Genomic DNA, 15,198 nt, shown 5'->3' with positions numbered 1-15,198 from the left:
AAGCTAACAGGCATGTCTTTTATGTAATGTGTTGTTTTCTGGATTTTTGGCTGAGATTCTGTCTTAATCTGACTTCCTGACTTCTTCTAATGGGACCATCATGACTTCCTCTGAACCTTCATAAACTCCAGTGCCAGAGGTGACATTAAAACCTCGCCTTATCTCCCTGAGAGTTTATCCACGTCTGCTTTTCCCTCATCTCAAGCAAACATCCGAGGCAGGATGTAAAAAGCACCTGCCAAGAAACCACTCTGTTGGAAAGGTTTATTGTTCTTCTCAGTGCAGGGGAAGTGTCCTTATTAGTGTGCCATGTTAGTCCAGACTGAAATATCTCCACAACATTTTGTGTCTTTTTTTATGGAAATGCAATGGGTGATGTTTTATTACGTTATACCCAGAAAAAAATGAACCAATATTAAAGACATTAAATTGAAATGATTACAGCGTCTAAAACTATTTAGCTCCATGATTACAAGGCTTTACAATCTTAGAAGACCTTAAAACAGTGAATGTGGCAATAGAAAGTTAGGCAGTATTTAGGAAGTAGGGCCACTGATCACCAGCAGTAGGCGGTAAAGAGGCTCCAAGTCACCGTCGTTCTTTCTCTCCTCTCTCCGGGGGCGATAAAGGCGCAGTGCAGCTTGGCTGTGCTCACACACAGGAGTAACCTGTTGGATAGCTGGTTTTGCTTCTCTTTCACGCTGACCCAACACCCGGATCTTCTCCATACTCCTGATCCTGTGTTTACCTGCAAAATCTGGATCCCCTGCACTTTCCCACCCGTTGTATGAGTTGGTATGAAAAACTCCTGCTGGAATGAGAGGTAAGTAGAGGTGCTGCTCGGTGATTTGATGTTTCAGCTGCTGGACACGAAACTGACTGACTTTTAATCATGTGGGGAAGCCTCTGTCCTAGGATCAGCCTGTGCGCTTTTGTTGCTGCTGCGGGAGCCTGCGTGTCGGGGTGACGAAGTTACCTCGAGCACAGGTAGGTAAAGAGGACTGGTGGGGTTTGATGCTCTGACTTATAGCATTACCTGTTATTTGGAACACTTGCTGCTTTAATAACTGCAAAGTCTGCAGCAAGAAACACACGCAGTCTGTGTTTTGACTAACACTGGTTGTTATCAGGGCTTTTTTCTGAGTGATGTGAGTGAAGCTGCCAGCAGCTACACATTCGTTTAACCCCGATAATAAAGACAGGCACTGGTACAGTAACATGACATCATCCGCTGGAAGAAAAGATTATTCGCGAGTAAGGAGGCCTGATGTTGGAACTCCCTTTAATTTAAATTCAAGTGCAGGCTGAGTATTTCTTAATGTATTTCTATATAAGGTATGAATTCAACACTGAGCACGGGATCATCTGTAAAAGTGCTTGGATATACGTTTTGAAGACCCCTGAGGAGACCCGGCATTTCCTGCCTGGCCCATGTGGACACTTTTTCCATCTCATGTCTTACACGCGTAATGCAGCATGATCAGCTCTAACTTATTTCTCATGCCGACTCCACCTTTTGAGCACCGCCCTTTTCAGAATTACATTTTTTCAGGATGACATATTTACGCTCATTGTCTCCAACGGAAGACTCGCGCACAGAGATTTATGTCTAGTCACAGGAGAAAACTTTCTCCATAGACTAACTCACTCCTGGTGATTTATGTCTACATTGAATTTAATAGTGCTTTGTGGAAGGTCTATGCAAGATAAAAGATGTGTGTGAGAGATTTGAGAAAGAGAGAGATTTGGACTTCTTCTGGCAGTGTGTATGCAGTTTACACAGCTGTCAGATGTAGTTACACATCTGTTAAGTGTGGAGGATCGAGGCCAGGAGGTGGCTTGGAGAGGCATGAATCAACATGTGCACGAGGAAGTCTTCCATGCCGCACTGTTTTAACTCAGAAGAGCTTGGATGTGTAGTTTATCTTGCAGTTCCAATAACATGCATAAATGAAACCCTGTACCAAGAACGGATCTAAAGAGTTGTGTAATTGTGGTTATCAGTGTATGGATCTTGGAGTGAAAGAATGCCTGGCCGGCCTTATCTGTCATCATAATGTAAATTAACAGGTTTTACTCTCACCCAGAACTTGCATGCAGAAACTTGTGCGTCAGTAGTTTAGACGCCATCCCCCACCAACACCCACCTCCCCCACCAGCACCACCCACCTCCTCCTCACTCTGCTTCTCTGTGTGTGTCTGAGAACAAAGGTCTTTTCATGCGGATGGTTTTTCCCACACTGGTTTATTAAACTTGTAAAGAAGTGTAAGATTATCTTTTATTTGAAACCTTGGATAACTAAGGGTCTTGCAAATGCGTGTAAAAAGAAGAATAATTTATATAGGGACTATATAACACAGAGAACTAAGAATGCGGAAATTAAATATAAAGTTTATAAAAATAAGTTGGTATTAATATTGAGAAAAGCCAAGAAAGACTATTATAATAAACTTTTTCAGGAAAACAAGAATAATATCAAGGGCATTTGGAATATTTTTAAAGAAGTACTGGGTAACAAGCACACACCCTCAGATCGGCCTATTTATTTTATTAAGAATAATCAAGTTGTCGATAATAAGACTGAAGTAGCAAACAAATTTAATTCCTTTTTTGTAAATGTTGGACCTACTTTAGCAAATTTAATTAGAAAGAATGACGACCCAGAATATGAAGTTTGGAAAGGAGAAAGTAGAGTGGTTAATTCTGTATTCTTAGCTGATATTGCCATAAAAGAAATAGTAGCAATTGTAGAAAATTTTAGAAATAAAAAATCTACTGACTGTGATGGTATAGACATGGTTATAATTAAAAATACTTTAGACTGTATAAGTATTCCTCTATGCTATATTTTTAATCTCTCATTACAATCAGGAGTATTTCCTGATCGAATGAAAGTGGCAAAAGTGATACCCTTATATAAATCAGGAGATAAGCATAGTTTTAACAACTATAGACCAGTGTCTATAGTTGTTAAAAGTATAGACAAAAAAGTAAGTTTTTCAAGTCAAAAGTGCTTGAAAAACGTTTTGCGCAAAGACTTGATAGTTTTATTGAAAAAAAATCAACTAATAAATGAAAATCAATTTGGATTTTGTAAAAATAGATCAACGGCCTTAGCATTGTTGACTTTCATTGACGATATTTCATCTGCAACCCATAATAATAAATACACAGTTGGGGTATTCGTTGATTTAAAAAAAGCTTTTGACACGTTACAACATTCTATTTTGATTTCAAAATTGTATAATTATGGTGTGAGAGGAGTGGCATTAAATTGGTTAAGGAGTTATTTAGAAAATAGGTCGCAATATGTACATTATCTCAGCAATATCTCTGAAAGATTGAAGATTGTATGTGGCGTTCCTCAAGGTTCTATTTTAGGACCTAAACTTTTTAATTTATATATTAATGATATCTGTGAAGTATCAAAAAGGTTACATTTTATTTTATTTGCAGATGACACAAATTTTTATTGCTCTGGAGAGAATTTGAAAGATTTGGTTGAAATTATGATTTCTGAGATGTTAAGATTAAAAAAATGGTTTGATGTAAATAAATTATCTTTGAATCTGACAAAAACGAAATTCATGATATTTGGTAATCGTGTAAAGGAGGAAGAAGTCATTATGTCCATTAATGGAGAATTGATTGAAAGAGTTACTGAATTTCGCTTTTTGGGTGTAATAGTAGATGAAAATTTGACGTGGAAATCACATATTGAGTATATTAGAAAGGAGATGGTTAAAAACATTTATATTTTGGGAAATGTAAGAGATTTATTAGACCACAAAACAATGCGAATTTTATATTTCTCATTGTTTTTTCCATACTTTAGTTACTGTGTCGATGTTTGGGGGAATACACATGAGAATACTATAAAACCTATAAACTTATTACAGAAGAAAGTGATACGAATGATTCATAACGTTAAATATAGAGAACATATAAATAAATTATTTATAAAATCAAAATTATTAAAATTAGGAGATTTAGTGAAACTACGGACACTATTAATTATGTTTAAGGCTAAGAGTAATATTTTGCTTTCTAAGTTACAAAGAGTATTTTTAATGTGTTCGGGGGGAGAAGACAGCAGAAGGAAATTTTATTTTAAGCATCAGCTAGCTAGGACAACACAAAGATTAATGAGTCCAACGGTTAGGGGTATACGACTGTGGAACTCTCTTCATTATAATTTAAAGAGTTGTATAAATTTACATTGTTTTAAAAGGTGTTACATGTCGAAAACGATAACTCAATATGAAGAATGTGAATGAAATTGGAGTAAAAGGATCCATTATTTTTTGTTTCATTTATTTCATTTACTTATCTTTTCTCCTTGTTACTATGTGGAGTGGTATATTCTGATTGTAAATTTGTTGTTTGGTTTGAGTTAGGACTGGAAATAAGTGTTAATGTTAGTTTCTTCCTTGACTTTTGGTGCCCACTTGCAATATAAGTTGGATTGTAGAGAGGGGGCAGGGTTTAATAAGAATATATTCTTCTGCCTGCTCCTTTTCACACATGGTTGCAGTGCTTTACTGACAGAAAGTATAGTTTGTTTGTTTGAAAGAACTAACTGTGGAAACTGTTGACCAACTGTGAAATAAATAAATAAATGAAAATGAAAATTATCTGTTATTGTAGGAATCCTTTCTAATGGAGCACATTATGCACTCTTTGGGTAGATGGGAAGATCGTAACACTGCAGGAAGCAGCTAATTGAGTTAATTTATAACATAAACACTGGAAACAGGAGATAACCACTCGCCCAGCTGTGTTCAATATGAGAGGCTGTGTCATCGCTTATCTTAAGTTCAATATCAACACACAGTGCCCCAGTTGTTGAATTCACGTGAAAATATGTAACTGCAGTAATCAGCTTCTGGGCAGTCAGAGGTTGCAGTCAGAGGTCACTGTGGCCTTTGCATAAACTCCATTAAAACAGCTGATGGTAATTTAAGCTAGCAAAATATAAAGTTTTAATTATTTGCATTAGAGATGTTTGTAGGGCAGATTTCGTTATCCTTTTCTTTGGACAACTTGTTTTCAGTATTTTGGGCTAATTGAAGCCACCTAGCTATTGCTAATCAAAGATGGTTGTTGTAGACCAGTGGTTGTTGTATGGGTAGGCTGCTATTACCTGCCAATATTAGCTATTTTCAATCTTCGGGTATCTGAATTTATAACAGCTGATAAATGAAAGTTTAAACTGTGTGGTGCCAGTTTAGCTCACCTGGTTAAGCAGGAAACAAATGCCACAAGACTTAATATGGTGGCCTGGGTTCAGTTCCAATCTAGGGTCTCTCTACCCTCACTTTCCTGTCTGAAAACCCTTCACTGCCCTAACAAAAAATAATGAAAATGCCCTGCAAAAAAAAAAAAGTTAGAAAAGAAGAAGAGATGGGAGAAATGCAGTTTGGCCATGCTATGAGTGTTGGTATTGCAGAGTTTCCACCAGAGCGCATTCTGTATCACATAAGTCTGAAATGCAACAATCCACTGAGCCAAGCAGACTTAGACGTAGCAAAAATGTGTAAATAAACACCAGACATACTAATATCTGATTTTTGAATCAGCAAATATAAAATTGGCCATCCTGCCCACAGACATCTGTACAGTTAGACTTCTTTTTGAAACCAAAGGAAAAGCCGCTGCTGGCTGTTAAAAACGATGCAGGTTTAACAAACTTGTACACGGGCTTCACATTTAACACCCTCCATTCATCTCATATATAAGTCTATGAGCTGTATGATTGGTTGATTAAGAATTGATTTCTGATTGCAAGAGGACAAGCAATAAGTACTTTAAATGTTAAAAGTAATGTTAAATCAAAACAGAATCTTGTATGAGTGTATAAAAAGCAGCTAGTTGTGGTGACTCTGGCCAAACAGAAGTGTCAGCCGTGAAACAGAAAGCTCTGAAACTGAGTTATTCCCAGGAAATTCACACAAAGGGTCACTAGAGGCTGTAATCCAGACTATGTGTAGAAAATAGTTTACCATCAAACTGCACGTGCCAGCTTCATTTTACTACAAAGGAGTTTAATAAGAACGGCATCCATGGTATAATCAACTGTCCATGTACACACACCTGCCAGGGAAGAACAGAACAACTCAGCTGTCTATTAGCCAAAGTACGAATGAGCATATTTCCCAAAGGTCAAACTTGCATGTTAAAGAAGTACAAGAATCACTTTGAGAGCACAAACCTCCACCAGGGCAGCTGACTCTCTATTTACTTTTAATTTCATTCATTCTGATTTCTTTGTTCTTTTTTAACATATGTTTACAAGCATATATTAGTAGGTAATGGATAATAGGTAATGATTTGTAAATAACTGGACATGAGAAACTTGTATATTTCTGAGTGAGAAGACAGCTCATTCTCTTTCTCTTGAACTTTCTTTAAATATCTAAATGTAAAAGTGAGATCTGAGGTCAAATGTGACAAAATGTTTGGATAAAAACTGTAATAATCCTCATATACATCATTTCCAACGTGTTGCCTATATGTGGTCAATATAAACAATGGCAGTAAGAAATTGTTAACATGAGCGCGCTCTACACATTGACAAAGTTTGATCAGAACTCATTTAAGACTTCTTTTATCCAAAACTCAAAACGCTACCAAAAGCATAACCTCCTCGGCGGAGGTAACACGTGTAACGCTTTATGTTATCGAGTAAAATGTGCAATAGTACTCCAGCAATAAACTTGGTACCCAGTTATGTGGGTCTTCTCCAGAATGCTTTCCGGAGCAACTATTAGTGCTGTATAGAGCAAATTTTCAAGACTGTCACATTTATGTTGAAGTGACACCTGGTGCCTTTTTTCTCACATTGTGTCAGTGATTCATACAAAATTCCTGTAAAGAACAAAAGTTGCGCTGGGAACAAGAACTTAAACATGATCACCTTGCCTAATCTGCAGAGGTATTTTTTCCAGTAGTGCAGTCTAAGATTTCATCTGTCTCTGATTTCATGTCTGGCTCAAAGGCTTTCTTTTATTCTTTTCCCCTTTTTTGCGTGGGCATTTTCAAATAGCGGTCTGAACTTGCGCGAAGGCAGATGGTTTTGTATGGAATACCAGAGGAAGTGCCGGTGCCGCTTCAATATTTGATCTCTCTTTCAGTTTATTTCCATGCCACCGCTTCATATATAATCTGCCTACCTGATGTTCAAGTATTTCCAAATGATCTTCACATGAGTTTTCTTTTCTCTTTATTTTCCACAGTCAATCCATGCTGTTCCTTCCCCTGTCAGCACTGGGGTGTGTGCGTCCGGTACGGTCAGGACAAGTATGAGTGTGACTGCACTCGTACCGGATACTACGGAGAAAACTGCACACTCCGTGAGTCCGTTTTCCTCTATGAGAGTGGTGCTCATATCCTCTTTTATTGCTGTACCTTTTAGGAATTTCAACTATTTAACTTAACATAAAACCAAAGGGTTTTGAAAACAAATGGCTTAAACAAAAAAAAGACCATTTCATAGCCCCAGGCTGTCAGCGTTAAAACGTCTGTCTAGACAAGTATTTGGGAAAATTGAAGGAGCGTGGGGAAGTGCCAAGAAGAGAGCAGCTGGATTAACAAAGAACCCTCACATGCTGTAGTTCCCAATCATTTGTTGTGTATTTGGCAGACATTCGCACACTGAGTGTAATAACAGTTAATCACTGCTTTGATTGTACATGGAAAGAAAAAGACAGTAGGAGCAGGAGTAGGAAAGAAAAGGAAGGAAAAGAGTATTGGACAGGAAAAGGAGTTACATGTAGACCAATATTTTCACTTGTTGTGTAACACAGAACAGACACACATATTGCTCATGTAGCTCCAAAGAACATATTATGACATCTTTATGGAGCTACCAGCCAAGTGAAAGGAACAGTTTCACATTTTTGGGGAATTACATTCTTTCTTTTTTCAGGGTTTTTTGTAACAAGTAGGATTATATAGGAATATGATACACCAATACTTATTTGTCCTGTTAATAATGCACTTTTGATAAAATCAGAAGCCTGTGGTATGACACAAAAACTTGTATTGTCCTGCTTTCTCCAGCTCGTGTTAAACCTTTTTCACAATGTGTTCAGTTTGTTATCGTTTAAAGGTAAATGGACTGTAGTATACTCTACCACACATCCACACGCCGATGGATGCATCGGAAAACAACTTAGGGTTAGTATCCTGCCCAACAATATTTGGCATGCAGACTGGAGCAGCCGGAGATCAAACCTTCAACCTTCAGATTAGCCATTTGTATGTGAAGTCCCATTCTGAAGCCTTGAGATGAACATTTTACTCATCATATATCATATAATTATTCTTAGACTTGGGTTAACCTGATAGAGTAGCAAAAATGAGCCAAACCCCAGTAATTTGTGCTGCTTCTGTACTTTAATGCTACCGCAACCCTACTTTGGTGCATAGTGCGGATTTGATTACATCTACAAATCCGTAGTGGATGTAATCAAAATCCAAAGTCATTAACCTTAGATTTTGGTGGAGGGGCCCTGAAACCACATAATAAGATTCTCATGTTGATGTTTTGGTTTAAACATAAGCACATTTTTAAGGTGTTACAGCAAAACCAGCTGACGCAGTAAACTTGGAGTTTTTGGGGCCCCGAGGGATAATGAGATAGAACTGCCATTATATTTAACTTCATTCAGCAATCCACCGACTCCAGAGGTGTGGGTGGCAATTCAGAAGTCTTGATCCTGGTTTTAAAAGCAAGACCATGCCTGCCAAGTGTCCTGCTCCATAATGACATAACGACTTTGTTATTTAGAGTAGATTTCCAGATCCCCATTGCCGTGACTTCCAGTAATAACAAGACCATGTCTCGTGATGTTCTTCTATTCCAGCCGAGCTTTGGACCCGAGTGCGTCAGTTTTTCAGGCCCAACCCAGGTGTGGTGCACTACATTCTCACCCACTTCCACTGGCTCTGGGACATCATCAACCACACTTTCCTGCGGGACGTCCTCATGCGGCTGGTGTTAACAGGTCCAGAGTCAGCAAACTCATTGTAGAGAAATTCATTCTGGATGTTTTTTACACGTTCTGTGTATCTGATACTTTTTTTTTTGTACCAACAGTGAGGTCAAACTTAATTCCCAGCCCTCCAACCTTCAACTCCAAGTATGACTACCTCAGCTGGGAATCCTACTATAATCTGAGCTACTACACTCGACTTCTGCCCCCGGTGCCCAAGGACTGCCCCACACCTTTGGGGGTGAAAGGTTAGCTTCCAAGGAGCCACATTTTGTAATTAGGGGAGTGTGATAGAAAGTGAATACCAAATCGACACCCAACAAGCGGACTGAAACATGACTCAACATGAATCAAACTTTGCTAGTCATGGTTTAGAATCCCTTGTTATTTTTGTTATACTGCCCCCAAGAGGCCAGTGTCTGCTATTGCTCATTTAAATGTGTTTTGTCAAATGATGGTTGATGATTCTGTTGATTAACAGTATAAATTTAAACATCTGACAACAAATACTGGCATCAAATGTAAGCTCACATAGTTCCAAATTTAAATCCACATTTTTATGCATAGAGTGTAGTTTAAGGATTGCTTTTATCCATATCTTGACCTTGGACTGCGCAGCAGTACAGTTTAACATGTCAGCTGTGTCAGAGCTTCAGTATTATGGCTTGAGGTGTATCGGGTGATGCTGTGGTGTTTCTCTTCAGGCAAGGCTGGGCTACCTGACCCTGAGGTGTTGGTTGAGAGGCTTCTGAAGAGAAGGATGTTCCGACCCGATCCCCAGCGCACCAGCCTCATGTTCGCCTTCTTCGCGCAGCACTTCACCCACCAGTTCTTTAAGACCTTCAATCGCATGGGCCTCGGCTTCACTAAGGCTGTCGGCCACGGGGTCAGTCCATCCTGATCTTTGGAGTGCAGCACATTAGCTTTATTAAAGAGTTAGTGTTATATACATAGCATAAGAGCAGAGGGAAACTTTTAGTCTTGATTCTGTCTTTTTGTTAAATTTTAGCAGTATAATATACATTATGAAGCTGGAGCTTGGTGGAAGTTGGAGGGTAACTCCAGATGAAGTAGCAGCGGCTTTGTACAATTACACCTCTGATGCTTTTTTTGTTCTCTCCTGCGACTCAAACAGGTGGACGCAGGACACATTTATGGAGACAGCCTGGATCGTCAGCTAAACCTCAGGCTTCTCAAAGATGGAAAGCTGAAATATCAGGTAAAGTCATTTGCAGACTTATATCTGAGTGCTTTATTAGGGATGCCTGTTCAACTGCCCCTTAAGTCATCTAATCAGCCAATCACATAGCTGCAATCACTGCTTGCAGACATCCGACATCGTGATAATCGACTTCAACCTGCTTTCATTTCAGCCCGTTGTGTGGCAGGGCTCATCAGCAGATGTCAGAGAAGTGAAGTAGCTTGCATCCAATCAGTAGTGCTGCTCGATAAAAACCCTCCGAGCTCAATTGCACTGTACTGATTGTACTGATTACACACACCACGGTTAGCTGAAGCTCTCTCCTTGTTTCCCTCATTTAAGATAAATATGTTTTTAAGTGGAATTTGTGTGCATCTCCTTTTGTGTTCAACCCAGTTTGTAACAACATGTTGAACTGCTGAAGTTAAAAGAGAGCATCAAGGTGGGGACAAAAGGTGGGGTGGTGTAAGTCATTTTGAACGTGGCGTGGTTGTTTGTTTTGGATGCCTGCAGTTCGTGTGGGCTCACCAAAATTGAGTAATAGAAGATTGCTCAATTTCACCTGCAGTATGCAGATGTTTACAAAGACTTTGTGAAAACATGGACAGATCCTGGCTTGTATCGACGGCTGCTGCTGGTGTGAGGGATATTTTTCTTGGCAAACTTTGGGCCTCTTAGAACCAACTGAGCATCATTTCAACACCACAGCCTACCTGAGTATTGTTGCTGTGTATGTTCATCGCTTTATCACCACAGTGTACCCGTCTTCTGTTGGTTCTATTGGTCCAACCTGGTACTAGCAGGGTGTAGCTAATGAAGCAGCCAGTGAGTGTACATGCTGATTTAGAAGCACAACTGTCAGTTCTGCAGTTCTTTTTAAAAGGAAATACTTGATCTTCATTAACATTGTGAATTACAGATGACAGTGACTTGTATCATCATTCTTTCTTTTTCTGTCCGGTCAGTTAATTGATGGAGAGATGTACCCTCCCAGTGTTGCTGATGCATCTGTTCGAATGAGCTACCCTCCCGGAGTCCCCGCTGAGGCTCAGATGGCTATCGGTCAGGAAGTCTATGGACTTCTCCCTGGTTTGGGAATGTACGCCACACTGTGGCTGAGGGAGCACAACCGAGTCTGTGATATATTGAAAGCAGAGCATCCCACCTGGGACGATGAGCAGCTTTTCCAGACCACACGGCTCATTATTATCGGTGAGTTAGACACAGTTCAAAAAGAACAGTGAGCCTGGTATTGCTCCTCTGTTCTGAGCAGCAACCGAAGACTTCAAGTGTTTAGTGCAAGTGGCTAGGACATGTGACAGTTCACTGCTTTTTCTAATAACAAGTTAACTAGTCTAAATAAAATTTAGCAAAACATGTTGGATTTTATACTAAATTTGGTTTAAAAATGACTTTTTTTTTTTTTCTTTTTTGAAAGTTTGAGCCAGACTTTTGTTCCTTACCAGCATCTGCATGGTGTAGTGGTTAATACATTTGCCTTACACAGGAAAGAGCCTCAGTTTGATGCCGGGAACAGACTCAAACCCAACCTCAAGGGGGTCATAAGATGGTGTACTTCTAGTACTGGTCTCAAGTCAAGATAAATATGAAGGTTGCATCAGGGAGAACATCTGGCATAAAATCTGTGCCTAATTGAAAAACATCTGCTGTGGTGATCATTTGGGGAAATAACAAGCAGTCTTTTGCCTTAAGCAACCACTGAATTTCGCACAGGTGTAGCCAGAGCCTGTTCTTTACACTAAACTATTGCATTTAATTATGTATTGTTTTTTTGGTAAACTTTGTTTGTTTAACTTGAGGTCGAGCCACTGTCTGCTTGGTGCATTTTTCTTTAATCCCTTTGCTTCTTGAAGGCGAGACCATACGAATCGTGATAGAAGATTACGTGCAGCACCTCAGCGGATACCTGCTCCAACTCAAGTTCGATCCCACCCTGCTGTTCGGCTCTCACTTCCAGTACGGCAACCGTATCGCTCTGGAGTTCAGCCAGCTCTACCACTGGCACCCTTTGATGCCTGACAGCTTCTTAATAAATGGGGACGAGCTGTCATACGAACAATTTCTCTTCAACACGTCTGTTCTGACGCACTACGGCGTGGAGGCCCTCGTGGATTCCTTCTCCAGGCAAATTGCTGGGCAGGTAGCAAACGGCACATGTTGTGTAATTGTAACACACAGTTATCGTGCATTTTTACAAGTTAGAGTTGTTTGGACGTCTGTTTTTTATAACTTGCTTTGTAACCATCAGCAACTGAAGTGTTGCACGATTCAGTGATCCATGTTTAGGGATTTCTGGCAGTCACACAAAGTTTTCCTGTTTTGCTTTATCATACCCTGCGAGTGATATAATGTGATCGCACGCTGACAGCTTGTTTTTGTACTGATAAGCTGAGGCTTGTGCAGACTTCTGCAGTAAGCCATGTGTTTCAGTCACTTTGTACCTAACTTCTCACAGGAAGTATTTTGACTGAGGTCACTCCATATTGGTTACTTACTTCTCCCACTGTTGACCCACAGATTGGTGGTGGGCACAACATCAATGCGATGATCACCAAAGTAGCCGTTGGGGCCATCAAGGAGTCCCGTGAACTTCGCCTCCAGTCTTTCAACCAGTACAGGAAGCGCTTTAACCTCACGCCGTACACGTCATTCAGGGAATTCACCGGTAAGGCAAATGATTCTGTGTCTAGCTCACATGGCACAAATTTTACGCAAGTCCACGCAAACAGCTGGACGGACACTCCTGGAATTAATGGCATCTGCTCTCTTTTTGGAGCAATTTTTAAAGCACTGGTTTTGTCAAAGTTATTTTCTTCCCTCTGCTGTCCTCTGAAGGGTAGCGAGGGAATGCATTTGCATCAGAATCTCTATTTACATGTCACGAACTCCACTGAGTGTGCATCTTAAGCAGTCATGTGCCGATTCACACCATGCAGCTCCCTGACATAGAGAGATTTTCAAAGAGCTTACAACTCCAGTGACTCTGTGATGAAGATGGAGAAAGACTGTGATAGTTCATTGAGCCTGAAAATCCACGAAAGAGGTGTTTTAACCCATAGTCAGTGAATTCAGTAGCTGCTGATTGGACCCCTTGAAGAAGCAGCAGTAGGCCTACAAAATAAAATCAAAGCCGGGAGAAGACTTCATCACCTGGTCATAAAATTTCACAGCAGTGTGTCTCACTCTATTGGAGTAGCTCTGTAGAAAACCTCCCTGTGCTGAACTGATCTGCCATACTTGCAGCAGTATGGTTTAAAACCTGCAAATATTATCTGTAAAAATCTGTACTGTAATGATGTCAATGACCTGCTTTATAAACATCCTATTTGACATATTTGGTCACTTTTTGCAGATAATGAGGAGATAGCACGAGACCTCGAAGAGCTCTACGGTGACATTGACGCTCTGGAATTTTACCCCGGCTTGTTGTTGGAGAAAACACGAGCGGGGGCCATATTTGGAGAAAGCATGGTGGAGATGGGTGCCCCCTTCTCCCTTAAAGGCCTCCTGGGAAACCCTATATGCTCTCCGGAATACTGGAAGCCCAGCACCTTTGGAGGAAAGGTGGGCTTTGAAATAGTAAACTCTGCCACACTCAAGAAGCTGGTGTGTCAAAACACCAGAACGTGTCCTTACGTGTCATTTAGAGTACCAGCAGAAGAGAAGCAAGAACACGGGCGAGAAGGTGACAGAGCGCAGACTGACGAGCTGTAACCTTTGCAGACATCAGAAGGTTGTTTTGTTTTTGTAAGATCATTATATGAAGGTAAAAGAGGCGGCTGCTAAATAAAACAATTTTAAAAAATTTGTGTTACAGATGTTTGCTTGGAAAACATCAGTAATGCTTGTTTGAACAGCACTGGAGAGTCACACGGGAATCAAGAGCTTAGAATGAAATCAAATATGCCTTTTCCTTTATTTTGCTCACTGTCTCATACACTTGAACACAAATACATGAGGAATAAACATGTTTTTTTGTAAATAAAAACTTGTGTCCGAAAACTGAAATGATCACAATACCTGTTCGCACTGTCCATCAGTAAACGTTTGTACTGTCTGCAGAATTATTTTGAAAGATCTCATTGCAGCTCAGCATAAAGACTGAAATAAAACTGCCCATTCATTCAAACTGACTCAGGCTTCAACATTATTTACGACCCAATGATCATTATCTCTCATGACTGTTTGTACCCCACCCACATTACTCACCCATTGCATCTCATAAAACCAGTGTATTCTTTGGCTTAAAGTTGAACACCAATGATAGCTGATGAGAGAGACCTGCCCAGTGCTATGTAACTGTGCAAGTTTTCTTTTTTCTTTCTTTCTTTTCTTTTCTTTAATAACCAGGGTGCACAGCGTGGTTTAAAATACACATATAACTAAATTGCCCTTGCTTCATAGTTTAAAACATGTGTTCTTGCTATATGCACTTCTGCATACATACATATGGGATTATATATGTCTGGAAAAAACACATCCAGTCTGTAAGTACCTGCTATTAGTCTTTTCAGATGATTTGCATTGTGTAATCGTTTATATAAACATTGGAATGCAAACCCGTATCTTTTCACTGATTTCAGACAGCTTTTGTGAAAAATATTTAAAAGGAAGAAGGAACGATAAAGTCAAAATATTTAGCTTGGCACTGATTGTAGAAGCCATAGCAGCACTCTTTTTCGTACGCATATTGCCCTCTAGTGGTGAAATAGGGAGTTGCATAGTTTATCTTCCAGCAACTTCCCATATTCCCGCACCTCGTGTGTTGTCTTTAGGCGCCCTCGGTAAAGTCCAAACTCACAATAAAGTCAAAACTAAATATTACAGTGTCACCACAGTGGGTTGACATATTAGTTTGGATGGAAACAGTATCATAACTAACTATTTAGAAAGCAGTTCGGATCTTCTACTGCTTGATTACGTCATTTCTTAAGCTTATAAGTAAATTAAATACTCACGTGCTGCAATCGTTTGCAAAG

The 15,198-nt window shown here is 39.8% G+C and overlaps 1 protein-coding gene across 1 annotated transcript; it reads left to right on the top strand.

Annotated features, from left to right (window-relative positions):
- The first annotated feature begins 583 nt into the window (after positions 1 to 583).
- On the top strand, positions 584 to 14,320 carry LOC146514090 (prostaglandin G/H synthase 1-like). Its single transcript, XM_085169245.1, has 11 exons — positions 584 to 823; positions 904 to 987; positions 7,237 to 7,353; positions 8,869 to 9,009; positions 9,102 to 9,245; positions 9,702 to 9,883; positions 10,133 to 10,216; positions 11,164 to 11,410; positions 12,073 to 12,359; positions 12,737 to 12,884; positions 13,572 to 14,320. Exons 1-11 carry the CDS (start codon positions 817 to 819, stop codon positions 13,931 to 13,933), a joined length of 1,803 nt encoding a protein of 600 aa, XP_085025371.1. The 5' UTR covers positions 584 to 816; the 3' UTR covers positions 13,934 to 14,320.
- The last annotated feature ends 878 nt before the right edge of the window (positions 14,321 to 15,198 follow it).

This window comes from Neolamprologus multifasciatus, chromosome 7, assembly GCF_963576455.1.
Source record: "Neolamprologus multifasciatus chromosome 7, fNeoMul1.2, whole genome shotgun sequence".
Classification (NCBI taxonomy): domain Eukaryota; kingdom Metazoa; phylum Chordata; class Actinopteri; order Cichliformes; family Cichlidae; genus Neolamprologus; species Neolamprologus multifasciatus.
This window is presented reverse-complemented; position numbering and strand designations above follow the sequence as displayed.